At 44.0% G+C, this 27,699-nt stretch overlaps 1 protein-coding gene across 1 annotated transcript in view; it reads right to left on the bottom strand.

The window, feature by feature from the left end:
• Positions 1 to 245: 245 nt before the first annotated feature.
• The window catches only part of LOC308513762 (phosphofurin acidic cluster sorting protein 2-like), a gene marked incomplete at both ends in the record, with an annotated part of 30,493 nt that continues 3,039 nt past the window's right edge, over positions 246 to 27,699 (bottom strand). Inside the window, 3 exon segments of the mRNA XM_081083903.1 lie at positions 246 to 581; positions 583 to 1,859; positions 1,862 to 1,947. Of these exon segments, the coding sequence (XP_080940029.1) occupies positions 246 to 581; positions 583 to 1,859; positions 1,862 to 1,947 (1,699 nt within the window).

Raw genomic sequence — 27,699 nt, forward strand, 5'->3', positions numbered from 1 at the left:
TGTGCTCCGGATGCCCCAATGGGAGGCCAGCCCTTTGCCTCTGGCCGCCCAGCTCTGAGTCTGGGCACAGGCTGGTGCCAGCTCCCAGGGTTAAGCAGAGCCCTGGTTTCCAGGAGGGGCAGGTCTCCAAGGCCAGAAGCCTTCTCACTGACAGTGCTGGGGATCCTGAGGCCAAAACACACCTTCCATGATGCTCCAGCTCAGCACTGCCCTCCGACCTCCCACCTGCCGGAGTGTTCTGGTTATTAAACAGAGCATTTGGGGGCCTCAGTGAGGGCAACCCCCTGAGGTTCCAGGCTGTGAGCGCATTCAAACTCAAAACAGTTTCTCTGTGTTTCCAGAGTCTGTGTCTGTAGTAAACTGAACTGTTCACAGAAAAGCAGCTGGGTCCTCTGGGCTTGGCCCAGGCAGGGTGAAGGGCAGGTGGAGGGGCAGGGGTGGGAGGTAGAATTGTTGTGTTCGAAGATGCAGACGGGGAAGTGCTTGACGTGTGAGGACCACTGGGCTGCCAGCTGGAAGAACGTCACGTCGTTCCACTCCACACCGTCAATGAGGACCCGCTGCCTGTGCTCCTGGTTTCTGGGCTGAGCAGACCAAGCGGCCGATGCCCTGGATGCACTGGAATTTGGACTCCAAGTCCTTGCCCTTGTCTTTCTTGGACAAAAACATCACCTTCTTTTTCTTCTCCTTGGTGATCACAGTCATGGACATTGTGGGCGTGGCTGCAGCCTCGGCACTGCTGGGCAGCCTGCTGACCTGGAGAGACCGGAAGGGGCACTGGAGTGTGTTTTTGGTAGCAAGCAGGTCTTCCTTCTCCCCTTTTCTCTTCCTGTTTGTAAGCTGGGCTGCTTTCCAGTAATCCACCTGCAACTCCATCAGCTCAGCACCCACACTCTGGCTGAGGGAGGACAGGCCCCCACTCACTGATGACAAGGAAATTAGCTTGTGTGTGGCCTCCTTGGCGGTGGACAGAAGCACATTGGAGCATGAGGGGCCTGCTTTAGGTGAATCTCCTGACGTGGCTGAAATTGGCTCCACTCTTCCAACTTTCACTGCCCCCACAAAGGGAATGAGCTTCTGCGAGGTCAGCTCGTCCGGGCTCTTCGGCTTAGAGATGAGCATGGCCTCTGCGATGGGCAGCTGGAGGACACAGTTGGCCCCTGTGATGTACTCTCTGATTTTCAACACAATGTTCTGCACAGCATCCTGGGCCTCCAGGTGGTAGAACAGTTCCCACCAGGCCAGGTCCTGTAAGAGTTTGTGGTAGCGGCAATCCACGGAGCCCAGGTACCTGGCCAAGGGGTGGGAACCCAGCGGGATGACCAGGAAGTGCATGTAGCCCAGCCAGTCCAGGGCCTTGTGGGACAGCTGCTCCACAAAGACCCGTAGCACGGTGCTGAAGTAGTGCTGATCCCCTGCCACTGAGATCTTCACTGGCATCGGGGCCTCGGTATTGCAGTTGCGGTATCTTTGTATCCAGGAGATGATGGAGCTGAAGGCCTCCTGGACATCCACCATGGAGCTGGTGCACACGACGGGCAGCGTGTGCGGCTGCAGGACGTCCGACAGGGACTGCCCCTGCCTGTTGGAGGTGTTGATGAGGATGATGTTCTTGGGCAGACAGTCGTTGGAGATGAGGATGTGGTTCAGTTGGTCGAACACAGTCTTCCTGGGGACCTGCAGTTGGCTCTGTGGGACTGGACAGCGCTCCTTGATCAGGCTGTTGGACGACTCATTCAGGGACCTGCTCCAGCCCTGGCAGGCGGGCTGTTTCCCCTTGGAGCTGGTGGAAGGGATGACCAGAGACTCGGTCTTGGTGGTGTGCCTCTTAGTGAACATGTCCTGGGCAGAGGTCCTGCCTCCGGGCTGTCCTCAGGCTGTGCCAGCTGCTCCCCAGGGTTGGTCATGCTGTGGGCCACCCAGTCGGAGCCACTGTCACTTGACAGGCTTTCAAAGTATAATCTGGGCCTATATAATCTGCTCCCCCCACACCCCTTTCCCCCCAAGAATTGTCAGTCCACTCCCTCTCCATGCCCCTGGTTCTATTATATTCACCAGTTTACTCTGTTCATCAGATTTTTTATTCACTTGATTTTTAGAGTCACTTGTTGGTAGATATGTATTTGCTGTTCATAATTTTTATCTTTACCCTTTTCTTCTTCCTCTTCTTAAAGAACACCTTTTAGCATTTCATATAATGCTGGTATGGTGGTGATGAACTCCTTTAGCTTTTTCTTATCTGTGAAGCTCTTTATCTGACCTTCAATTCTGAATCATAGCTTTGCTGGGTAAAGTAATCTTGGTCGTAGGTTCTTAGCATTCATCACTTTGAATATTTTTTGCCACTCTCTTCTGGCCTGCATAGTTTCTGTTGAGAAATCAGCTGACAGTCGTATGGGTACTCCCTTGTAGGTAACTGACTTTTTTTCTCTTGCTGCTTTTAAAATTTTCTCTTTGTCTTTTGCTCTTGGCATTTTAATTATGATGTGTCTTGGTGTGTTCCTCTTTGGATTCCTTTTGTTTGGGGTTCTCTGCGCTTCCTGGACTTGTAAGTCTATTCCTTCCACCAGGTAGGGGAAGTTTTCTGTCATTATTTCTTCAAATAGGTTTTCAATATCTTGCTTTCTCCCTTCTTCTGGCACCCTTATAATTCGGATGTTGGTACGCTTGAAGTTGTCCCAGAGACTCCTTACACTATCTTCATATTTTTGGATTCTTTTTTCTTTTTGCTTTTCTGGTTGGGTATTTTTTGTTTCTTCGTATTCCAAATCTTTGACTTGATTCTTGGGATCCTCTTGTCTGCTGTTGGATCTCTGTATATTATTCTTTATTTCAGTCAGTGTATGCTTAATTTATAGTTGGTCTTTTTTCATATCCTCCAGGGTCTCACTAAATTTATCAGTGGTTTTCAGAAAATTCTTGAAAAACCTTATAACCGTGCTTTTGAACTCTATATCCAGTTGTTTGCTTTCTTCCATTTCTGTCATTTGTGACCTGTTTCTTTGTCTCCGCATTTTTTATGCTTCCCTGTATTGGTAGAGTGGCTTTGTGTGCTAGGTGTCCTATAGGGCCCAGTGGCTCAGCCTCCCCAATTACCTGAGGTGGACACTCTTGGTGCACCCCCTTGTGGGCTTTGTGCACAGTCTTGGTGTAGTCTTGTTGTAGTTAAGCCTTGATTGTTGTAGGTATCACTGGGAGGAATTGACCTCCAGGCCAATTGGCTGTGAGAATCAGCTGTGTCTGCAGTGGGAGAACTTCTGTGCTGAAGACACCCTTCTGGGGAAAGACTTGCTTCAGTGGGGCTTTGGTGCTCACTGAGTCTGCCCCCTGAGTGTGTCCCTTATGGATCTGAGGAGTTGTAATCTAGATGGTCCCACTCTGACCACTGGGTACACTGGCACTTGGATCTAAGGAGGTGCTAATTTAGCCTCTGCCTGAGGCTACCCAGCAGGAGCTACGAAGAGATCTGCAGATTCCCCTTCCTTTTTGGGGGTTTGGAGGTGCCCAGATGAGGCCCAGCTGTGAAGCAATGCGAGCTGCTGTGGGGTCTTGGGCCTTCTCTTGGAAGTTCTGGGTCTGTCTGGCCCAGCTGCAATTTGTTAGGTAATTTTCAGATTGCAAAGGGCCAGGGCATTCATATGCAAAAGCCTCTGCTGCAACCTGGGTGGGGCGGGGTCTCAGGGAATCAACAGGGTGGAGCAAACAGCTATGACTGATCCTCAGCCCTGTGCTAAGGGGCCCCTTGTCTCAGCGTCCCGGTAATTGCTGCAAGCACCTCTGAGGGAAAGACGCCCTCAAGTTCAGAGTTCTGCCTGCTGCCAGACAGTCCAGGGTCTCCCCATATGAGTCCTGGGTCCCCAGAGACTTCCTAGAACTGAAGTTCAGAGCATTCGGGAGCCTGTGACTACCTCCTGACTCAAAAAGACAGCCGCATCCCCAGGTGCCAGCCCCTTTCCGCAAGCTTGAGCCTCCGTACCTCTGCACTGTACTTCTGCAGCTCCTCTGAGTCTCAGTGTGCTTTCCTCTTTCCTTCTAGTTGTAGAATCTCCACTCAGCCAGCCTTCCTATGATGTCCATTTTGTCTTTTCGTTGTATTTTTGAAGTTGTTGTGGGAGGCAGCAATTTCCGGTGTTTACCTATGCCGCCATCTTGGTTTCTCTAAGGCCACCATTTCCTTGTTGATTTTCTGTCTGGAAGTTCGATCCATTGATGTCAATGGAGTGTTAAAATCCCCTACCAGGACTGTATTACTGTCAATCTCTCCCTTTATGTCCATCAAGATTTGCTTTACATATTTAGGTGCTTTTATGTTGAGTGCATAAATGTTTACAAGGGCTTTATCCTCTTGTTGGATGGCTCCATTTATCATCATGTAGTGTCCTTCTTTGTCTCTTACTATAGCTTTTGTTTTAAAGCCTATTTTGTCAGATATAAGTATTGTTACCCCAGCTTTATTTTTCTTTCCATTTGCGTGACATATCTTTTTCCATCCCTTTACTTTTAGTATGTGTGTATCTTTCATCCTGAGGTGGGTCTCTTATAGACAGCATATATATGGGTCTTGCAAATGCTCCATTTCTGCACTGCCATTTGATTTGTGAAGACACACAGCTGGGAGAAGCTGAGCTGCCTCATTCGCCTTTTAGTTGGTCAATATTGTGAATACTTAGCACAGGCAGGCCTGGTGCCACGTGTGGAGGATGTACACCTAAGCGGACATGACCCTACCAGAAGGAGCCCACAGTGCTGGTCAGCTGAGCAGAAGGGACATACATACATGTACCTGCAGTGCACAAAGTACACAAAGTAGTGAGACACATGATAACGGAGGTAGGTCCAAAGCTAATCTAAACCATATGGTGACTACCAACCACAGTCCCTACACGTGTCCTGTTGTTGTGGCGTGTGATAAAAGAAATGTAAGCAAACTAAAATTATTTAAAAACAGAGAAAAAGGATGGTAATAGGCTGGGGAATAAAAATGTCTGTATACTCTTCCCCTGGCTGTATGACCTTGTTTCCTGACTTAGCCCGTTTGGGCTGCTATTGAAAATACCATAGCCTTGGCCAGTGGACCAAGTGGTTAGAGCACCATCCCATGCAGTTGAAGAGGCATGGGTTCGATTCCCGGTCAGGCCATATACCCGGTTTGCGGGTAAAGTCCCCAGTCCTGGCGCTTATGGGAGACAACTGATGGATGTGAAACTTTGATGTTTTTCTCTCCCTCTCCTTTTCTCTCTCTCTAGAATCAATAAAAACATATCCTTGGGGTGAGGATTAAAAAAAAGAAAAGAAAATACCACAGACTGGGTGGCTTATAAACAATAAGAATTTGTTTCTCACAGTTCTGGAGCCTGGGAAGTCCAAGATAAGGCACTGGCAGATTCAGTGTCTGGTGAGAGCCTGCTTCCTAGTTCAAGATGGCCATCTCATTGTGACCTCACATGGCCCAATGTGAGGGAGCTCTCTGCAGTCTCTTTTATAAGGTCCTTTAAAATGCCACTTCCCAGAGGCCCCACCTCCTAATGCCTTCATAAGAAGGATTAGGTTTTAATATATGAATTTGGAAGACACAAACATTCAATCTATAGCATCTCCTATCACTCCATTTCCCGCCACACCAGCTCCCAAACAGCCCAAGCACACTTGTCTCAGGACCATTGCATTTCCTATTGCCTGTGCTGAAAATTCTCAGATGTATTGTTCTCTCTACTTATCTCAGATGTGTTAAGCTGGTGTTCTCATCCAATCTCCTTTCAGACATGCCTTTTCCCGGCCACCCATCTAACATGGAATTCCACACCCTGCCCTGCCACCATTCTCTATCTTGCTTTATTTTCTTTATAGCATGTTTCATCTGACAGTATTTACTTGTATATTTATTTTTTATATATTTTGTATTGATTGCAGATTGGAAGGGAGAGGGAGAGAGAGATAGAAGCATCAATGATGAGAGGGAATCATTGATTGGCTGCCTCCAGCACGCCCCCTACTGGGGATTGAGCCCGAAACCCAGGCATGTGCCCTTGACCGGAATCTAACCTGGGACCCTTCAGTCCACAGGCCAACTCTATCCACTGAGCCAAACTGGCTAGGGCTGAAAGAATATATTTTTTTAAAAAATACAACCACCCATGGATAGAGATAGTGGGTGGTGAAGGCTTGGGGTGGAAGGGGAGTGTGAGAGGTCAATGGGGGAAAAAAATGGACATATGTAATACTTTCAACAATAAAGATTTATTAAAATAAAAGACAAAAACAAAAGAAAAAATACAACTAAATGAATGCCTTGAAACTAGGCTGTCATCACATCCCTCCCCCCCCCCATTCTATAACTTTATATTGGTTTAAATAAACAATAAGATTTTATGAAAATAAAACATTGAGGAAATGAGACCTAGACGGTTGTGTAAATACTTATTTGCATTCATTTCTTTTCTTAGTGCCTAGTGAATTTTCCGTAAGTCATAAAAGCAGATGATAGAGGAGATTAAGTGTGATATCAGTTGTGTGTATTAAGTTCCAATTTCTAATTAAAAACTTTGGAAAGTTATTGCTTCAGAACCAGTTGGCCTAGCTAACACAAAAGGAAATAGAGATTGGGTAAAACAAACAGCCTATTCAGATAAAATCAGAGCATCTGACATAAAAAACCAGGGCTCAAATTATTTAGGTAATTGCCAAGTGTCTAATTCATATTGTGATAACTAAAGAAAATTGAACTCTTAAGGCTTCATTTATTAAACAATGAGAGAATGGGATAGAATATCTGTTCAAGTTAACAATGAATAATGTTTTAAACCTGGCCTTTCATTTTAAAATGAAATAGTGCCTGATACTGTGGTGGAAACTTACTGCTGAGAACTCTTAGACGGGTAACTGCTTTGTCACACTTAGGGGTATGTACTGTGGACAGCTGAATAATGGCCTCTCATAGATATCTAAGTCTTATTTCCTGATACTTGTGATGTTAACTTACATGGCAAACGAGACTTTGCAAATATGATTAAGGATCCTGAGATGGGCAATTTTCCTGTGTTATCTGGATGGGCACTAAATGTAATCACAGGGATTGGAGGAAGGAAAGGGAGATCTGAAGGCTATGTTGTGGAAGCAGAGATGGGAAGGACAGGTTTTTAAAAATATATTTTTTTTTTATTGATTTCAGAAAGGAAGGGAGAGGAAAAAAGAGATAGAAACATCAATGATGAGAGAGAATCATTGATTGGCTGCCTCCTGCACCCCCCACACTGGGGATCAAGCCTGCAACCTGGGCATGTGCCCTGATCAGGAATCGAACCACTATCTCCTGGTTCATAGGTCGACGCTGGGCTCTCCACAGGTTTGTTTTTTTCTTTTTCTTCTTTTCTCTTGTTCTGTTTCATTCTCTACTTTATTAAACACAAAAGGAAACAAGACTCAATATTCAAGATACACGCTTGTGGCTGGAAATGAAGTTTCCCAGACCAGAGAATTAAATGAATGTGGATCTTCAAAGGAAGTTAAATTTGCAGTCAGACAAAATTAGCAATAGAAAAATCCTATTGTCCCACATGGGAGAGTCTTGTTACGTCCCTCCTGTTGGCAGGCTGTAGAAACAGCCCAGACTACTTACCTTCTACTTATTCTTGCAGGCGAGTCAGCTGTTATGGCTCATGTTAAGGTACAGTGTTGCTAGTGGGTGAGAGCAAGTAATAAAGTGCTCACTTGTAGACATCTATCATGAACAACTCCTAATGGCGTTTCCACAGTATTCGCATAGAAAATGAAGGACAGAAAACAATCCTGAGATGAATCCTGTAAGTCTCCTGGTTGGCTGGCTTTACTGATTAGAATTTACCTAACATTTATTAAGCACTCACATCTTGTTGCATGTGATATGGTCACAACTTGTGGCTATTCCACCAAGATTGTTTTTTAATATCATAAATGGAAAGAGGACAGTGGACAATCCACACAAACCCCAATTTATTAAATCGTTAGGGTTGTTTTTTTTTTTAATCCTCACTGGAGGATATGTTTTTATTGATTTTAGGGATAGAGGAAGGGGGAGAGAAAGAGAGAGAGAAACATCAATATGAAAGAGAAACATTAATCACTTGCCTCCCCAAAACCTAGGTATGTGCCCTGATCAGGAATTGAACCCAAAACGTTTTGGTATACAGGATGGTGGTCCAACCAGCTAAGCCACCTGGCCTGGGCTCTGTTCATTAGTTTTGATTTTTCCATGAATTCTGATGAAAGGAAACATATTTGGGGAAAGGGTCATCCTGTTTATGTAGGACTACTTTTTTTTTTTTTTTTAAATCTGGAAAAGAGACATCAAAGTGTGGAGGGCATTCTCTTGAATAGATAGATCGATATGCCCCAGCCAAGGTCTAGTTAACTTTTTTAAGGTAAGTAGGTGAAAGGGTGATGGTGAAATGTGGGTCCTTGTAGCTCTGGCTGCAGAATTTTCCCATGCTGCTGGAAAATCCAAGTTAAGGCCCAGGGTTCCTGGTCATATAGATACCTCTATCACTTCAAAACCCTTCGCTGGTGTTCGGAGGACAGTTTGGCACATTCCTCTTGGAACGCATGTTCATATGACTCAGACCATCCAGGAAGAATGGCCTTGACCTGTGGGGGGGCGGTGGTGATGAGAGAAATCCAGCACAGCATGATCAGTTCCAGCTTAAGCAACGGTCTGAAATGTGGCTGCTGAGGTTCTGCCGTCTGCAGAGGAATTTGTTAGTTGACCAGTATTTGCTGAGTGTTAGACTTAGAGCTCATGTTATGTGGGCTAGCTAAGTAGGCACTCTTTAGGGCATAAATATATTGAACATGTTGGGAAGACATTTAATATGAGTGTGGCATATTTCTCTAAGAATCGGTCCCTGATAATTTTATATAGGGCTGCATTGATTCTAGAATAGTTCCCTTTGACATAAGTAATGGTTAAATATGCTTAATTATGAACAGAAACTTTTTTCATATTCTTACTGCATGACACTATACAGCAGGGTCTGTTTAAGAGGAGGCGCATTCAAACATAAATCGTTCCCTTTCAGGCACCTCTGCAGAGCCTGGGCACTGACCTGTGCAGAGGCTGGGTACACTGTGAGCTTCTTCTTAACAAAACCCAGTGATTTTTAAAACTCCCATTTGTATAAGATGCAGTTGGAATGATTGGGTTCTACTGTGGAATGAATAGCAAGCATGTGATTTGCTTAAAAGTTTATTTAAGGAAATTATAAATCTACTAGTGGCTGGGTGCATGATATTTGTGCACAGTAAAAGGGAATTAATTAGAGGAAAATTTTTTAAAAATATATTTTATTGATTTTTCACAGAGAGGAAGGGAAAGTGTAGAGAGTTAGAAACATCGATGAGAGAGAAACATCGATCAGCTGCCTCCTGCACACCCCCTACTGGGGATGAGCCTGCAACCAAGATACATGCCCTTGACCGGAATTGAACCTGGGACCCTTCAGTCTGCAGGCCGATGCTCTATCCACTCAGCCAAACCGCTTAGGGCTAGAGGAAATATTTTAATATTGCTATTTGCCCTTTCCCTACAATAGAAATGTCAGAGGTGAAAGAAAATTAGTAAAATATATATGAAAGCCTGGCTGGAGTAGCTCAGTGGTTGAGCATCCACCTATGAACCAGGAGGTCACGGTTTGATTCCCAGTCAGGGCAAATGCCCAGGTTGTGGGCTCGATCCCCAGTGTGGGGCGTGCAGGAGGCAGCCAATCAATGATTCTCTCTCATCCTTGATGTTTCTATCTCTCTCCCTCTCCCTTCCTCTCTGAAATCAATAAAAAAAATACATTAAAAATGTATATGAAAATCTTCCTCTTGTCAGAGTCTGGGGCGCACCACAGGACCCAGAGTCAAGTCCCCGCCCACCACCCGCACGCGCTTCAAAAATGCAGGAGACCCAGACCTGGCTGGCCCCACCCCCATCAAGGCCCTCCAGGTGGAGGGTGCAGCCTCAGGTCCCCCAGTCAAGCACCGGGGTGGAGGGTGTGGCCTGAGGTCGTCCATCAAGCCCCACCAGTCAGGGGGTGCAGCCTGAGGTCCACCGGCCTGGCGCTGGGACGGGGGGGCATGGCCTGAGGTTTTCCGGCCTGGAGCTGGGGTCAGGGGCATGGTCTGAGGTCCCCCATCAAGCCCCGCCGGGCAAGGGGCACGGCCTGAGGTCCACCAGCCTGGCGCTGGGATGAGGGGCATGGCCTGAGGTCTCCCAGCCTGGAGCTGGGGTGGGGGGGCATGGCCTGAGGTCCCCTGTCAAGCCCTGCGGGGCAAGGGGCATGTCCTGAGGTCTCTCGCCCTCGGCCAGGTGCCATGCAGCCTCAGGTCCCTGCTGTTCGGTCGTGACGTTATAGCATCCCGGCTAATTTGCATATTTCTCTATTATATAGATAGATAATGACATATTTTGTTATTAGTTTTACATATACAGTGTTATCAGCTGGGAAAACTGCAAGTAAAGATACCTAGTTAAAGTGGTAATTTTCTAACAGAACAAGAAGTCTTAAGGTAAGAAGCTGCTGGCAATGCCAGTTAGAACCCTTATGGCCCTAGCCAGTTTGGCTCAGTGGATAGAGCGTCGGGCTGCAGACCGAAGGGTCCCAGGTTCGATCTGGCCAAAGGCACATACCTGGGTTGCAGGCTTGACCCCAAGTGTGGGGCATGCAGGAGGCAGCCAATCAATGATTCTCTCTCATTATTGATGTTTCTATCGCTATCTCCCTCTCCCTTCCTCTCTGAAATCAATTTAAAAAAATTTTTTTTAAAAGAACCCTTATGATTCTCTCTCTCTGTCCTGCCCTTCTTAGCTTGTGAGTCTTCTATTATTATTTTGTTCCATAGCTGCAGGTACCGTGTTTGTAAACTGGCAGGAGGATCGGGGAGGGCAGTGCCAATGACCATTAATCCTGGGCCTGGTCCTTTTGTTATAGGCAGTTAGACAGACATGAGCAGAGCAAGGACAATGGGCCAGTATAGAAAGTCACCAGGCAGAAAGCCCTGGGTGCTTAGCAAGGGGCAAAACTGGGAAAACAAAGACCTCCCCTAGCATATCGCTGGTCATGCGGTTTAGACCCCTGACCTTTTTCTTTTCTTTTCTTTTTTTTAAACCGAAAGCCACTCAGAATGCATCCTCTCCCTCTTCTCCCCCGAGAGAGAGAAGAACGATCATCAATGGCAAGTGGCAGTTGCCGAAGCAACACCGAGAGCCGGCTTCACGCTCAGGAGAGAATGCTGCATCTCCTCCTCGTGGTTTCGGGTGCTCTACATGTTCAGAGAAACTTCTCTAGTAACGAACTATAGAAATGATCCCTAAAAGTATAGTCTTGACCTTTTTCTTTGTGAGGATAACATCTAGGCCTTGGTTGTATGTCAGCTTCAGGCTCAGAAAAGCAGCAAAACCAGACAGGTGACACCTTGGTTACCTCAGGACTAGCTGCATTGACTAAGGATCCCCTGGTGCAGACCAATCAGTGGAGACCACAACCCTGAAAAAGCACACCTGGAAAGCTGATGAATATTCTATTGAAACCCTCCCCTGAGAGCTCCCCTAAGATTCCTGCCTGCAAGAGAAAGATAAATGCCCATCGAAGGCTCTCCCACAGGGGAGCACACTGGCACCATTCCCTTCCCCCTTCTTCCCTCAAAGGGACCCCACAAGATTTACAACCAGGGGAGCAATGGGCAGCAGCAGCTTGTCCCGGGCTCACCCCCTGACCCTGTCTCCAAGGCCCCCTTTTCTCTGACTTCCCAGTGAGCCAAAGCGGCCCAGCCTAGGCTCTCCTGTTGCGTCTTCTATGCCCTTCCTTGTTTCACTGTCCTAAGTGTGTTTTTTGCTTTGGTCAATAAATTCTTGCTTTCTTTGCTGCATTTTGTCTCTTGATTGAAATCTTTCCTTCAAGAAGACAAGAACCAAGGTCTTGTCAGCTCACTGGTAACACTTTATATAGAGGTAAAAGTTTCCTCAGACTCTCGCCTTACCCCCCAAGAGTTCCAACTTGACACTTGGCCACATTTAGCTCCAGAAGTTTGGGGAAAGAAGTACTTTGCTTTTTTAGCTTCTGTAGTGGAGGCTGGCAAAGCAGAGAAGCTGAGGAATGCGCTGCCCTAGGGAGAAGCCCTACCAGCCTTTGTCAGGGAAGCAGGGAGTAGCCCAGATCCGTTGGTCGCTTCCTTTGGTGGCACTTATATGTAAACCAGAGGCCCAGTGCATGAAAATTCATGCACTGGGGTGGGGGGGGGGGCCCTCAGCCCGCCTGCCCCCTCTCACAGTCTGGGATCCTTCAGGGGATGTCCTACTGACAGCTTAGGCCTGCTCCCCACAGTCTGGCCTCCCTCTGTGGGAGGTGACCGGGCCGATCAGGGGAAGGCGTCACCCCCATCACCCTGCTGCTGCTGCTGCCATTGCCAGCCCTCACAGCCACTGTGGCTTTGTCTGGAGGATATCGGAAGATATCCAGCCTATCTGATCTAATTAGCATATTACCCTCCTTTTATTAGTATAGATTAGATTCTTCCTGGTTTCAAAGCACAGACACCTCCTCACGTTACTTACAGGAGTCAGAAAGTTGTCTCAAGCTACAGGGTCAGGCCTTGTAAGATGACCCAGATGAGGTCATCACCCTATTACTTCAATAGCAGCTCTGGTGACATCATCACAACAATAACTGGTAAGCAAGGCTTCAGAATTGGTGATTGTGAATCCCTGCTTTGGGGCTCCACCACGATGGAGACTTAGATATTTGGCCTCTGAAGCTACTGCTCCTGCCTTCACCAGCAGACTTTCTCCTTGTGCCTTCTATTGAACATCCCAGGAGAGTACCCGTTGCATAGCCTTCAGGGTCCACTAGAGCTGCCCCTGTGGGGCGGACGCTTGCTCAAGGCCACTCCAGGCCTCTGTCCGGCCCAGCAATGGCTTCCTCGGTCCATGAGTGTGACGGGTGATGGACCATGTCCTGCCATTCCTGGTTACCTCAGGTGGGGGCTGTGGGGATGTAAGCTCCCAGAGAGATTGCAGAGGAGGTAATGATCCCCAGTTCGAGGCTATCTGCTGAGACATGTCAAACTGGCCATTTAAAATTTTTTTGGATTACAGTTGTTTTACTATTTATAAAGGATTATCTGCCTTTCTATTTTCAAGTTAAAACCCTAAAAATAATTTTCTGCTTTGATTATCTAGAGTGCCAGAAAACTAGAACAAATGATCCAACAACAAAAAAAACCTACATATTTATTGCTCTGGGTGTAAGTGTTCCTATATGTTTTTTCCCCATTTAAAAAAAAAAATGAAATTCACCTATTGAGTGGCATTTAACACAGTCACAATGTTGTACAGTCATCACCTCCTTCCAGACCCAACAGACGTGCTTTCATGGATGCTGGGGGTGATCTGCTCCCACGCGCTGACAAAACCGTTGCAGCTGCCTCCAGACTCACTCGGGAGCTATGGGTTTAGGGACCTAACCTGCGTTATAGACTTCACATAACAAAAAGATACCTTCCTGGCTAATTGTTACCCCCATTCTCAAAACCCTCCACTTTTCTAATGTCCCTCAGCTGCAGAAGCTCAGCGGGAAGCTGCTTGTTTGCTGAGGATTTATTGTTTAACCATGTTATGATGGCTTAGCAGTTACATTCACAAAACAACAAATGATGACCAAACCGAGACAGTACAAAGTCGTGAGTGGCTTTGGAAAATAGAAAATAGAATCTCTCTTCAGTTCACCCCCTGCTGCGAGAGGAATTTTCCAGATTAAGGCCTCCAGATGGATTTTCAGAGGGCCAATCATTCTTCCACCCGAACAACAACTTTTACTTGCAAAGCCCTTCACCCGTCCTTGACCCAGACCAGTGGCCGGCAAACTCATTAGTCAACAGAGCCAAATATCAACAGTACTTCTTCAAAATAGACTCACCCAGGCCGAAAACCGACTTCTGCGCATGGGCCACAAAGTTTCAATCGCACTGTACGCGCGTGCCTGCAGGTGGTATTTTGTGGAAGAGCCACACTCAAGGGGCCAAAGAGCCGCATGTGGCTCGAGAGCTGCAGTTTGCCGACCGCAGTCCCAGACGCAGCTCCCTGGGTCCTCACACAGTCCCATGAAGGCGCCAGGCAAGTATTGCCATCTCATAAAAGACTCTGAGAGCGTTGCCTGCAATCAAACTGTGGCTGCCTCTCTGTTTACCACCAACCTTCTCTAACTCTAGAGACTAATAAAAAAGGAGGGCCACTTAGGCCCCTAAAATGACAGAAGAACTCAAAAAGGGTCTGATTTGACTTGACTTTTATAACCAGTATTTTTCAGGTGGGGGTTTAGAACAGTTTTAACACAAACTGAAATAAAGCCCGGCCAGTGTGGCTCAATAGTTGAACCAGGAGGTCACGGTTTGATTCCGGGTCAGGGCATATGCCCGGGTTGTGGGCTGAATCCCTGGTTGGGGAGGGGGGGGTGCGTACAGAAAGCAGCAGATTGATCAATGATTATCTCTCATCACTGATGTTTCTATTTCTCCCTCTCCCTTTCTCTCTGAAATCAATAAAATATATTTTTTAAAAAGGAGAAATAGAGAGAATGGAATAATAAATTCCAGAGTACATTGTAGTCATAGTAAGTACTCTTTTCTGAAATGTTTGTGTCGGTAGTGTGTGTTTGTGTGTGTGTGTGTGTGTGTGTCTGTGTGTGTCTGTGTGTGCTGGGTTATGGTGCAAAATAAATGTTTCTTATTTATTTATTTGCTATTTTAAAAATTGCTTTTAGAGAGAGAAGAAGGGACAGGGAAAGAGAGAGAATCAATTGCCTCCCATACACACTCCAACTGTGGATCAAACCTGCAACCTGGGTATGTGCCCTGACCAGGAATCAATCTGTAATCCTCAGGTGCACGGGACCTGCTCCAACAACTGAGCCACACAGGCCAGGCAATAATATGCTTGGTGGGTTACAGTTTAACAAGTTTGAAAGCCATGGACATAAATAGCTATGGCCCTGTCGGAACTGCTCAGATTTGAACATTGCCAGCCTCAGGCCTTGCTGCTGCCCTGACCCGCTTCAAATGTTAGCAGGATGATAATGTCATGGGAGTGTTCAGAGTCCCTTTGCCAAGCTCACGTACACTCTTTATCAGAGGCAAAGATGGAGCATGGCAGTCTGCGCCTAGGGCAAGTTCCAAGAACTGAGAAAGTGGCTTCACAGGGAAGGTTGTTACCAACGGTAGAACAGTGTCAGCCCGCTTAGCTGTCCCCAGGCGCTCTGTGAGTGTACTTGAACATTCCTGGGCATTTCTACCGCCACGGGCCAGGGCACGGACCTCCCTCACACCCCTAAGAAGCCCGCTGCAGAGCACTCTGCCTACAATTACCCCACAGCAGCCACCTGTTGTGCCCTAAGCATGAGGCGTCCCAGATCACTTACAGTTCCCCAAATCCTTTTTCATAGAAAAAGCCATTCTGTCTGTTGGAGATTGCAATTTGCCTTTTTAATTTTGCTTCTGATAAACGTTGATCTGATGATTTTCTCAGGCAGTGTTTACATGAAGGCAACCCAGAAAATTAGTAAAATATTTAGTAAACTGATTGACTGAAAACATGCAGACCATTACAATCAAGGTTCAGATTGACTTTTAAATCATGTTTTCTTAGTGTTCCATAGATATATCTAGATATATCTAGCCATAGAGCAAATAATCAGCCTTTTTGGTCTGTTGGTATTGTGTTTTTAAAACTGTATTATTCACTAAAAGTTAATTGAAAGTGCTGAGTCTAAACCTTAGGACAAAACTCCTAAGAAATATTAAAATGTTTAATTTTACACTCTTACCTATTCAGCAATACTGGTTTTACCTAAATGTAGTGAGCCTTTAAACAATTTATTGATTTCAGAGAGGAAGAGAAAGGGAGAGAGAGATAGAAACATCAATGATGAGAGAGAATATTTTGATTGGCTGCCTCCTGCACATCCCACACTGGGGATCGAGCCTGCAACCTGGCATGTGCCCTGACTGGGAATCGAGCTAAGACCTCCTGGTTCATGGATAGATGCTCAACCACTGAACCACACAGGCTAGGCAATATATAGCATTTTAATTACTCGAACTTTGTGAATGTTATTTACAGCTGAGTGATGTAGTGTATTTCCTTTGGTTTATAACCTCTGGTTTTCCCTGGTATTAATAATTGTCTTCACTAAAAAATTTTTTTTGTCTTATTTTTCTGGGTACCTATTCCTTTTCTATTTTAAAAAAATATTTTTTATTTATTTATGTTATTGATTTTAGAGAGAGGAAGGGAGAGAGTGAGAGAGAGAAACATTGATGTGAGAGAGCAACATGGATTGGTTGCCTCCCACATGTGCCCTGACCAGGGATCAAACCCACAACCTGGGTATGTGCCCTAACTAGGAATCAAACCTGCCATGTCTCAGTGCACAGGATGTCGCTCCAACCAAGGGAGCCACACCAGCAGGGCTGGTCACCTATTTCTAATTCATCCCCAAACTCTCTATTAGAAGGATAAAGCCTATCAAGACTTTCATGAACATCAGGTGGTTTATCAGTTTCATTTTTCCCAGGATCTCTTTGTACTTCTGCTCCAATCAAGGACAGTTGCTATTGTCCTGAAGTTTATTTTCACTGTCATCTTGGGAAGTCCTTTCCCCACCCTCCTGTGTTGGATCTCCTCTATTCCCTGGACCCCGTGTCTTCATTTCCCCCCTATGCTTTGGTTTTAAGAAAGTATATCCTCCACTAGTTTTTCTAAGGATACTTCATTAGTAACCAATTCTTTAATTAGCTATACCTTTGTTATTCCCTTGGTGAGATATGGTATTACAGTTTGCCTCAAATTTAAGTCATTGCTGCATTGTTTGCTAGCTTCCAGTGTCGCTGTTGAAATGTTTGAAGTTATTATTATTCTTAGTCGTTTAAGTGTGACTTGCTTCTCTCTCTCCACTAATCAGGCTATAAAAGTTAAAACAAGACACAAACAAGTTAGGTTTGTGGGAGCAAAATGCCCAAGGATGAAAGTAGAGAAAATAAATTCCAAATGAAAGGCTTAGACTTGAGATCCCTGCTACATATTAGACACAACTGCTCCATTTAAAGGGGACACATAACTAGAGTTAGCTCCCAGGTTGGGTCCCAGTCTCATATCTTTTCAAGATAAACAATCTCATCAGTGTCCTGACTTTTTTCATTATCCAATTATTCAGCTGACTTGAGCTGACAACTCTGTTGTTGGTTGGGTTATGTAACTCCCAAAAGGTTTAGAATTCAATACAGATAAGATGAACTAAATCAAACCCATAGTACTAAATGTTTAGTATTAACCTTGAATTGTAAGACAGTCTGTATATGTTATTTATGTAAAGTGTTTGTAATAAAAACATAAATTATACTCTTTAGGGACTATGACAGATTACCTTGTTATTACAATTTGAAATGTGCAATTGATTTTATACTTGTGATTTTAAAGTGAAGGTGCAAGAGAAATAGGTTAAGCTTGTAAGCTACGTGGTTTGTACTAAGAGAACTGTGGCACAGTCTGCCCTGCCAGGCTGCCAGGAGGTCTATGTGAGTCTCATGAAAGTTACTTCTGCCACCACAGGCTGTCATAAGGCTGTGCTGTTCCCTCTTCACCAAATGAACCCCAACAGGCAGAGACCAGACTGGAATATTTATTTATTTAAAATAGTTGTGTTTATTTACTAATTTGAGAGAGAGAGAGAGAGAGAGAAAGAGAGAGAGAGAGAGAGAGAGAGAGATTGTTCCACTTATTTATGTATTCATTGGTTAATTTTTGTATGTGCCCTGATTGGGGATTGAACCGGCAACCTTGGCATATCAGGATGATGCTCAAACCAACTAGGCTACCTGGCTAAGGCCAGATTGGAATACTTAAACACAAATTATGCTTAAGCTTGAAGCAGGATCAGCAAACTTCTGAAAAGGACCAGATTGTAATTATTTTACTCTTTGCTGTGGAGTTTAGGTGTCTAAAGGATCTATAGGAAAAGGGGAAATCCAATGCCTTTGAATGCACGGCCTTATAGTCACGAGTCTGAAAAGGACTTGGTGAGATGAGAGGGGTGGTGGGGGGGGGGAGGGAGGAGGGCGGGGGCGGGGTAGGAAAAGTCATGTACTTCTTTCCCTGCACTAGAAAGGAAAGCATTTCAATGACTTTTCCCACATGCTGGGGATTGGACTTTTTTAAAAAAATACACTTCTGAATATTGTCATTTTAAAGAGTAGAAGCACTGATTGTCAGTTTAACAACAACAAACTTACATCATTCAGTTATCCAAATTATGCCATTCAAATCAAAAGTCACCTTAGTTTTACAACTTCTTAAGTATATTTCATCCGAGGATATTTTTTCCAATGATTTTTCGAGAAAGTGGAAGAGATGGAGGGAGAGAGAGAGAAGAGAGGGAGAAAAAGAGAGGGAGAGAGAAACATCAATGTGAGAGAGACACATCCATTGGTTGCCTCCTGAACAAGGCCCTACCAGGGCCAAGAATTGAACCCATGACCCTTCAGTGCATGGGTCATCACTCTAACCAATGAGCAACACTAGCTAGGGCTTTTAGCTACATTTCAAAAAGAACAAGCTCATTTCTGGGAAAACTATAAAATATGAATATAAGCCTAATATAGGCACATACACATTTAAATTTTGATTAATTAATTAATTAATTAAAACTATTTTTATTGATTTCAGAGAAGAAGGAAGAGGGAGAGAGAGATAGACATCAATGGTGTGAGAGAATCATTGATCGGCTGGTTCCTGCACGCCCCCTATTGGGGACTGAGCTTGCAACCCATGCATGTGCCCTTGACTGGAATCGAACCCAGGACCCTTCAGTCTGCAGGCCAATGCTCTATCCACTGAGCCAAACCAGCTAGGGCTAAATTTTAATTTATTGAAAAAAAAAATTCTAGAGCGAGGAAGGGAGAGAGAGAGAGAGAGAGAGAGAGAGAGAGAGAGAGAGAGAGACGTTAATTTGTGTTCATTGATTGATTCTTGCATGTGCCCTTACTGGGGACTGAACACAAAGCCTTGGCATGTGGGGATGACACTCTAACCAAATGAGCTACCTGACATGGCCATACGCACATACCTCAATAAATGCTGGAAGTATGATAAAACAAGTTTAATTTGAGAGTAAAATTTAAAGAGTTACTTATTCTTGATATGCTTTAAAAAAATCTATTTTTCAACCACAGTTTACAATTAATATTATTTTGTATTAGTTTCAGGTACACAGCATAATGACTGAAATGTGGACTTCTTTTTACAGCAAGATTCAAGTGATACCTCAAATGGGTCCAAATTGTATTGGTTTCAAAACAGTGTGTGAACATAACTCCAGGGATGCAGAGTTCAAGTTGGAAAGTAGAAAAGGGGATGTTTAAGCCCAAACTGAGGTCTGAGCTAGAGAAACAGGAGAAGGGCATGAGAGCGAGATGGGCCTGGGCCCTGGTTCTGGCATAGGTTAGTTAGCTCCTGGAATCTCAGTTCCCGCTTCTGTAATATGGAAATAAGGCCTGTTTGGTTTGAATAAATCATTGCATATAAAGATTGCTGGAGGAGCATTTTGCATCAAGAGATGCAGGTTTTATTCATATGCATTTACTCTTTGACCCAGCAATCCCACTTCTGGGAATTTACCCTGAAGCTACACCTCCTCCAATAAAAATAGTATATGCAAAGGTTTCTTCATCATATCATTATTTGTCATAGCAAAATATTGCAAACAACCTATATGTGACATGTATTAGTCTTCTATTGCTGCATAATACATCGCCACAAGTTTAGAGCAACACCCATTTGTTAACTCACAGTTCTGTGGATCAGAAGTGAACATGGTGTGGCTGTGTTCTCTGCTCACGATATCCTTAAATCAAGTTTTTGGCCAGTGTCAGTTCTCATCCGGAGAACTCAGGAGAAGGCATCTGCTCCTACGCTCATCCCTATTGTTGACAGAATTTAGTTTCCTGTGGTGGCACGACTGAGGTTGCTTTGCCTTAATGGGTGTCAGCCTGGGGCCACTCTCAGCTCCTGGAGGCCACCTGCCTTCATTGCCATGCAGTTCATCAAATCCTTCCTGTGATTGGAAGCTCTGGTTTTTCTTCTGAGATCAGCTAGAGAAAGCTCTCTGCTTTTAAAGGGCTTGTAACATTAGACCAGGCCCCCTGGACAATCTCCCGGTCATAGGGTCAACATATGCAAAATTCTTTCATAGCTATACCTAGATTAGTGTTTGACTGAATAACTGGGAGAAGGTGTGTGTACACCAGGGGCCAAGAATCTTGGGGGCTATCTTAGGATTCTGCTATCACATAGAAAACTGAATGAATCTCCTGAGTCCATCCACGTAGTGAACTATGCTGCAGTAATAAAGGGTGAGAAAGGCCTTGGCGAACTGCCCTCGAGTGATTTCCAGGATATGTTATATGTTGTTATGTGAAAAAAGCAAGGTGGAAAAAATGCGCTGCCTTCCATGTAAGAAAGAAGGAGAGGTAAGAAAAAAGAAGTCGCCGAGGCCGGTTTGGCTCAGTGGATAGAGCGTCAGCCTGCGGACTGAGAGGTCGCGGGTTCGGTTCTGGTCGGGGGCATGTGCCTGGGTTGCGGGCACATCCCCGGTGGGGGATGTGCAGGAGGCAGCTGATCGATGTTTCTCTGTCATCGATGTTTCTAACTCTCTCTATCTCTCTCCCTTCCTCTCTGTGAAAAATCAATAAAATATATTTAAAAAAACAAAAAAAAAAGAAAGAAAAAAGAAGTCTATATTGTGGTAGGCAGCCTCTAAATGGCCTTGAACCTTGCTTCTTGTTTTTATGCCCTAATGTAATGTTTCCCCTTCAGTAGGGCTGGACTTGTTTCTAGCAAATAGAATATAGCTGAAGTAGTGAGATGTTACTGGTAAATTAGGTTCCAGAAAGACGGTGGCTTTTATCTTGGAATCTTGCTTTCTCTCTCTTTCTTTCTTCTTACTTGAGGGCAAAGCAAGCTGCCATATTATGAATAACTTTATGAAAAGGTCACAGTGCAAGAAACCGATATCTCCAGCTGCTATGGGTTGAATTGTGATGCCCAAAGAGATAGGTTGAAGTTCAAACCCACCCTGTACCTGTGTATGTGACCTTATTTGGAAATGGCGTCATTGCAGATGCTATCAAGTTAAGATGAAGTCCGACTGGATTGGCGTGAGCCCTAGTCTAATGACTGGTATCTTTAGAAGAAGGAAATTTGGAGACAGAGAGACACAGACACAGAGGGAAGAATGCCATGTGAAGGCAGATGCATAATTTGGAGATGTGCTGTTGCAAGCCAAGAATGCCAAGGATAGCTGGCAACTGCTCAAAGCTAGGAGGACAACAAGGAAAGATTCTCCTTTAGGGTCTTTGGAAGGAACATGGCCCTCCAGACATTCTGATTTCAGACTTCTAGGCTTCAGAATTGTGAGAGAATAAATTCCTATTTTCTAAAGCCAGCCAGTTTGTGGTAATTTGTTGTAGCAAATTACCAGGAAACTAAGACACTGGCTGACAGCCAGTAAGGATTTGAGGTCAGCCAACAGCCACAGGAGTGAGCTTGAAAGAGGATCTTCTGAGGCTTGCCAAGAGCCAGGTGGAGTGAGCTTCGAAGCTGATCCTCCCCCAGTCAAACCTTGAGATGACTGTAACCCCAAGTACCACCTCAATCGCATTCTGGTGACAGACCTGGAGCCAAAGATATTGACCTAAGGTCCTCTGGATTTCTGACCTACAGAAACTATGAGATAATAAATGTTTGTTGTCCTAAACTGCTAAGCTTAGTTATACAGCAATAGATAATGAACACATGGATATCCTTAATTTGGGGAGGATGGAAGAATAAAGTAGGAACTAATGATAATGGCTACTGAGCAGAGGTGAGTAGGAACAGAGTACAAAGAATAGAAAGGGAGTGCTACATTAAATATGGAATTGAATAAAAAAGAATGAAAAAAGCAAACTCTAAAATGAATGCAAATAAAAATAAACCCAACAATATATCAAATTAATAATATAGCCATATTAAAATGCAATTTAAGTAACTTTTGAACACAGTACTCTAATTTCATATCATTTAGAAGGATGTACCTAGGGGTTCAGAACAAGTCCCCTCAAGATGTGCCTCTGTGATATGCAGACTGCTTTGAGATAAAGTCAACCAAAACCTTGCTGGCTTGAGAGTAACTTTTGCCTCCCACTCACCCTTAACTATGAAGAACTTGAGTCAGGGGCCTTGCTCATAAAGGAGATTATCAGAAAACATTTTTTGACCTATCTATAGGGCAGGGCAAACTTCTAATTACTGAACTGTTGTTGTTTTTAAAGACTAGTTTATTGAGTTTTAGAGAGGGAGGAAGGGAGAGAAACATCAATGTGAGAGGCCAGCATTGATCAGCTGCCTCACTCCCAAGCTCCAAGGGTCCCTCCTTTGCCTCTATAACTTGTTTCCTCAGCCTGTTTCTTCTATGAATTTCTTCTTCCGCTCTGTGGTTTTCCAAATAAGTGTTCTCTTATAGTTTGGGCCTTGTCTCTGAATTCTTTCCTAGCCAGAACTCAAGTACCGAAGTTGCTGAACCCAGGTCCGGTCTGAACCCACTGGTCTAACACCTGGTGCCATTCCCACTGCCTACAACAAAAGGAGATGTAAGGGGAGTTATATGAAATTCATTCATCATGGATTAGGAAAGCCGGAGAAATGAAAGGGGGGGGGGGATATCTGAGATTGGAAAAAAGTAAAATGGAGAGACAAATACTCATTTTACATCGATGGGTATAGGATAGAAAACAACATTTACAGCACATGAAGATGGTATTTGGGCAACAAGATAGCCATGAGGGTGAGACAGGCCAGTAAGCCAGGACAAGTGGAAACTGAGAGATAGCTGAACAAACTGCAGAGCAATCTACGGAAGATACAGGTCACCTCCCTAGAGACAACATTTGGGCCTCAGTTATATTTCAGCTTCAGGCCCAGAAAAGCAGCAACACCAGGTGGGTGATGCCAGGACCAGCTGCATTAACTAACGACACCCTGCCCAGGCACTGACCAATCAGTAGAGATCAGGACCCTGAAAAAGCACACCTGGAAAACTGATGAATATTTTGCTGAAACCCTCCCCTAAGACCTCCCCTAAGATTACCTCCCACAAGAGAGAGAGAAAACCGTTGAGACAACTCTGACTGGTTTGGCTCAGTTGATTGAAGCGTCATTCCGTACACCAAAAGGTGGTGGGTTTTATTCTGGGTCAGGGCACATACTGTGGCTGCAGGTTCGATCCCTGGTCTGAGCATGTATGGGAAGCAACTGATCTCTCAAAACCAATGAAAAACATATCCTCGGGTGAGGCTAAAAAACAAACAAAAACCGAAAACAACCCTTGAGACAAACGGGAGCGTTACCTTCCCCTGTTTTACCTTCCCCTTCTCCTTCCCCCACAGGCACACATCTCCTAAACTCTAAGGGACCCCACCAACTTTGCAATGAGGGGAGCATTGGGCAGTGGCAGCTCGTCTCATGCTAAGCCCCTGAACCCATCTCCATGCAGGCCTTCTCTGAGCTCCTTAAGTTTAGTATTGAAAGGGTTAACTTGAAACAGGCAGATAGGGCAGGTCCAGCCGGGAAACAAAGGCCGGTGGAGCATAGGCAGGGGCAGACACGCAGACACAGCAGTCTGAGCAGCTTAATCACAGGAGCCAACCAAGCAGAAATAATAAAATGTTTTTGGACTCAAAGCGGGAGGCATGGGAAAACAAGGGAGGGCCAGCAGTCACAAGGTGGACGAAACAGAAAGTTCAGCACAGGAACAGAGAAAGAACACAGAAACAGGGAAAGTTTAGGTCCGTTTCTGGGCAAGAACAACTGAGGGAATCCATCAGATGACAACACAGATAGATCTAGAAGCAGGCTTGCAGCAAATATATGTCCCTGGACTACAAGACTTTAGGGGGGCAGGCCATTATTGGTCCCCCCACCCCCCATGCAGGGAGTCTGAATCTGTTGTAATAAATTTTCCACACTTTTGCTTAAATCTTCTGGTCCTTGGAGCTCATTCTTCAGCATCGCAAAACACTACCAGGGGGAAAAAACCTCAGCTCACTGTTCCAGTTATCAGTATGTGGCCCCTTTTTTGTCCAGAACTTTATGGTATCGGATTTTAAACTGGAGGTATCAGTACGAACTCATGATTTAAAATTATATTCAGGTGAAGGGTGTACTGTTTACTGTTTTATATCTATATCTGTATGAATATATATGAAGAACTAGGCTAGGGTGTCTCTCCCTAGGGCAGAGAAAAAGCAACGAGAGCCAGTAGATCTGTGTAAGAAAACAAGGAAGTACTCCACTGGCCAAACATGGGCAATTTGAACACCCCAAATAATAATGGTATTTGGTTATGATAACTGAATTAAAAAGAATCTAGAAGACCATACTGTTATTCAAAGACAAGAAAAAGGGGGAGGGAGTTGTGAAGGAGAGCAGGGGGAAAAAGAGGAAAGGAGAAAAAGGGGGAGGGAATACTTCTTTAGACAGGAAAGACTGCTAATAAACATAGAAGAAATAATAACATTAGAAAATTACTTTATAACCAGTGCCATGTGTTCATCAATGTGCGGTTACCCCACCTGGCTTCAGCCTATCACTTCAGATACTATCTGTTGCAGGGAGAGAGAGGTATCTTCGTGGAGAGATCTGCCAGACTAGACCTTGACCAAGTGATCAAACTCGGCATCACGGATAATGGGACAAAACGATGCTATGCTTCCTTATAAAGTAAAACATCACCTTTAACTTTTACTATTAAAAAGCTGATCCTAGCCAGGTTTGCTCAGTGGCTAGAGCATTGGCCTGCGGAGTGAAGGGTCCTGGGTTCGATTCTGGTCAAGGGCATATGCCTAGGTTGCAGGCTCCTCCCCAACCCAGACCCTGGTCGGAGCTCATGCAGGAGGAAACCAATTGATATGTTTCTCTCACATTGATATTTCTCTCTGTCTTTCCCTCTCTCTTCCACTCTCTCTAAAAATCAATGGAAAAATATCCTCAGATGAGGATTTAAAAAAAAAAAGTTTAACCTGAAACTAATAATGAGGAACCAATTTGATAAATCCAAACTGACACAATTTTTTTTCCTTCTTTTTAATGTAAGGATAGTATCATATTGGTATAAAAATATACAAGTAGATCATGAGACAGAATAATATTCAGAAATAAACCCACATGTATATGTGTAATTGATTTTTGAGAAATGCATTGATGCAGCTCAGTGGAGGAAATGAAAATGTTTTTGAGTAATGGCATTTGAATGACTGGATATTGATATGGGAAAAAAGTTAAATCCTTTCTCACATCCAATTTGTGATAGGTCAGATACTTAAAACATAAAAAAAAACAACACACAAAAAACCCATAAAGTGCCCTGGCCGGTGTGGCTCAGTTGGTTGGGCATCTTTCTGAGCACTGAAAAGTTGCTTGTTCGATTCCTGATCGGGGCATATGCCTGGGTTGCAGGCTTGGTCCCCGGTAGGGGATGTGCAGGAGACAGCCAATTGATGTTTCTCCCTCACATCATTGTTTCTTCCTTTCTCTCTCTCTCTCTCTGCCCCCTCCCTTCCTCTCTCTCAAATCAGTAAAAACATATTAAAAAACAAAAGAATCACAAAGCTTCTAGAAGAAAACAGGAAAGTATCTTTGGGACCTTGGGCAATGATTTCTTGACAGGACCCAAAAATGCATTGATTTTGACTTTATCACAACCAAAAAATTATATTCATCAGACTGCCTATATATGACAAATACTCCTATTTTAGAACATAGAGAGAATTCTTTCCAATCAACCATAAAAAGAGAAACATCCCAATAAAGTGAACAAAATGCTTGAATATGCATACTTTTTCTCCTTTTTCTTTTTTTTTTTAAATATAGAATGCTTCATAAATTTGCATGTCATTCTTAGGCAGGGGCCATGTTAATCTTATCTGTATTGTTCCAATTTTTAGTATATGTGCTGCCGAAGTGAGCACTGAACATGCATTCTTAAAGAAGATATACTAATTGCTCATAAGCACATGAAAGTGTTCTTAATAACATTAGTCAGCAGAGAAATGAAAATGAAAACCACCTGCTGGAATCGCTAAAATAATAATAAAGAAAGAGCTAACAGTATCAAGTATTGGAGCATCCAAAATTCTCATTCATTGCTGATAGAGTATAATGGCTTAATTACTTTGGAAAATTGTTTGGCAGTTATATATTCACAAACTTACCATATGACATAAGGAATTCCAAGAGAAAATGTATGTCTCCAAAAATCTTATATAAGAATGTTTATAGCAGCCTTACTTATAATATTAATCCTAAACTGGAAATAACCCAGATGTTCACCAATAGGAAAATGATAAACAAGTTGTTTTTATATTAAAGTGTGTGATATTACTCAGCAATACACAACATGGATGAATTTCAAAGACATTATGTTAAGCAAAAGAAACTTAACATAAAAGAATAATTCATATATGCTGGCGTCCAACCCCAGCAGGTCCAGGGGTCCCCAAAGGTGTAGACGGAGTTGGCGAAGAAGGAATGACACGGAGACAGCGTTCAGTTGATCAGCAGCCTAGCCAGGATCTCTAGCCAGGATCTCCAGCCAAGTTCTGTTCAGGATCTCCAGCGAAGTTCTGGTTAGGATCTCCAGCCAGGTTCTGTAGCCATGTTCCCTCGCTAGGTTCTCCAGCCAGGTTCTGTCCAGGTTCTCCAGCCAGGTTCAGTCACCAGGTACTAGTCAGGTTCTCTTGCCATGTTCTATCCAGGTTCTGTAGCCAGGTTCTGTCTCTAGGTTCTTCAGCCAGGTTCTCTCACTAGGTTCTGTCTCTAGGTTCTGTGGCCAGTTTCTGTCCGGGATCTTTTGCCATATTCTCTCCAGCGAAGTTCTTCTGTCTCTAGGTTCTGTGTAGGTTCTGTGTCTAGGTTCTGTTCCAAACTGACACAATTTACAAGACAATTGTCCTGGACTTTTCAAATATGTCAAAGTTAGGAAAGATTTTTTTTTTTAAATGAGAGTAGTAGCACTAGGGTAGTAGACTAAAGGAGTTTACATAGAGAGGCATGAAATCAAATGTAACAAGTGACTTGGGTAGATCCTGAATTGAAAAAAAGTGTGTGTTTATGACATTTTAGAACAACAAAGGAAATTTCAATGTGGATGATATACTGAATGATATGACTCAAATGGTATCAAGTTTCTTGATAATGGTGAGGTGTTTAGGGTTAAAGCAGTTTTGTTCACAACTTTCCAATGGTTCAGGAGAATGGAACATATATAGTGAGAGAGAACACAAATTTGTGACATGCTAGCATTTAGTGAAGGATATATTGTTCATAGGACTGTGCTTGCTTTCAACTCCAGTTGGTTTATAAATTTTGAAACTAAAAAGCTGGGTTAAAAACAGAAGTGCAAAATTGGTGTAGCCACTATGGAAAACAGTATGAAGGGTCCTCAAAAACTTTAAAAATAGAGCCACTATATGACCCAGCAATCCCACTTCTGGGTATTTATCTATGTTCTTTTCAGCATTATTTACAACAGCCAAGATATGGAGACAACCTAAGTGCCCATCAATATCAAATGGATAAAAAAGAAGTGGTGTATATATACAATG

The sequence above is a fragment of the Myotis nattereri genome, assembly GCF_964212035.1.
Source record: "Myotis nattereri genome assembly, chromosome: 2".
In the NCBI taxonomy this organism is placed as follows: Eukaryota; Metazoa; Chordata; class Mammalia; order Chiroptera; family Vespertilionidae; genus Myotis; species Myotis nattereri.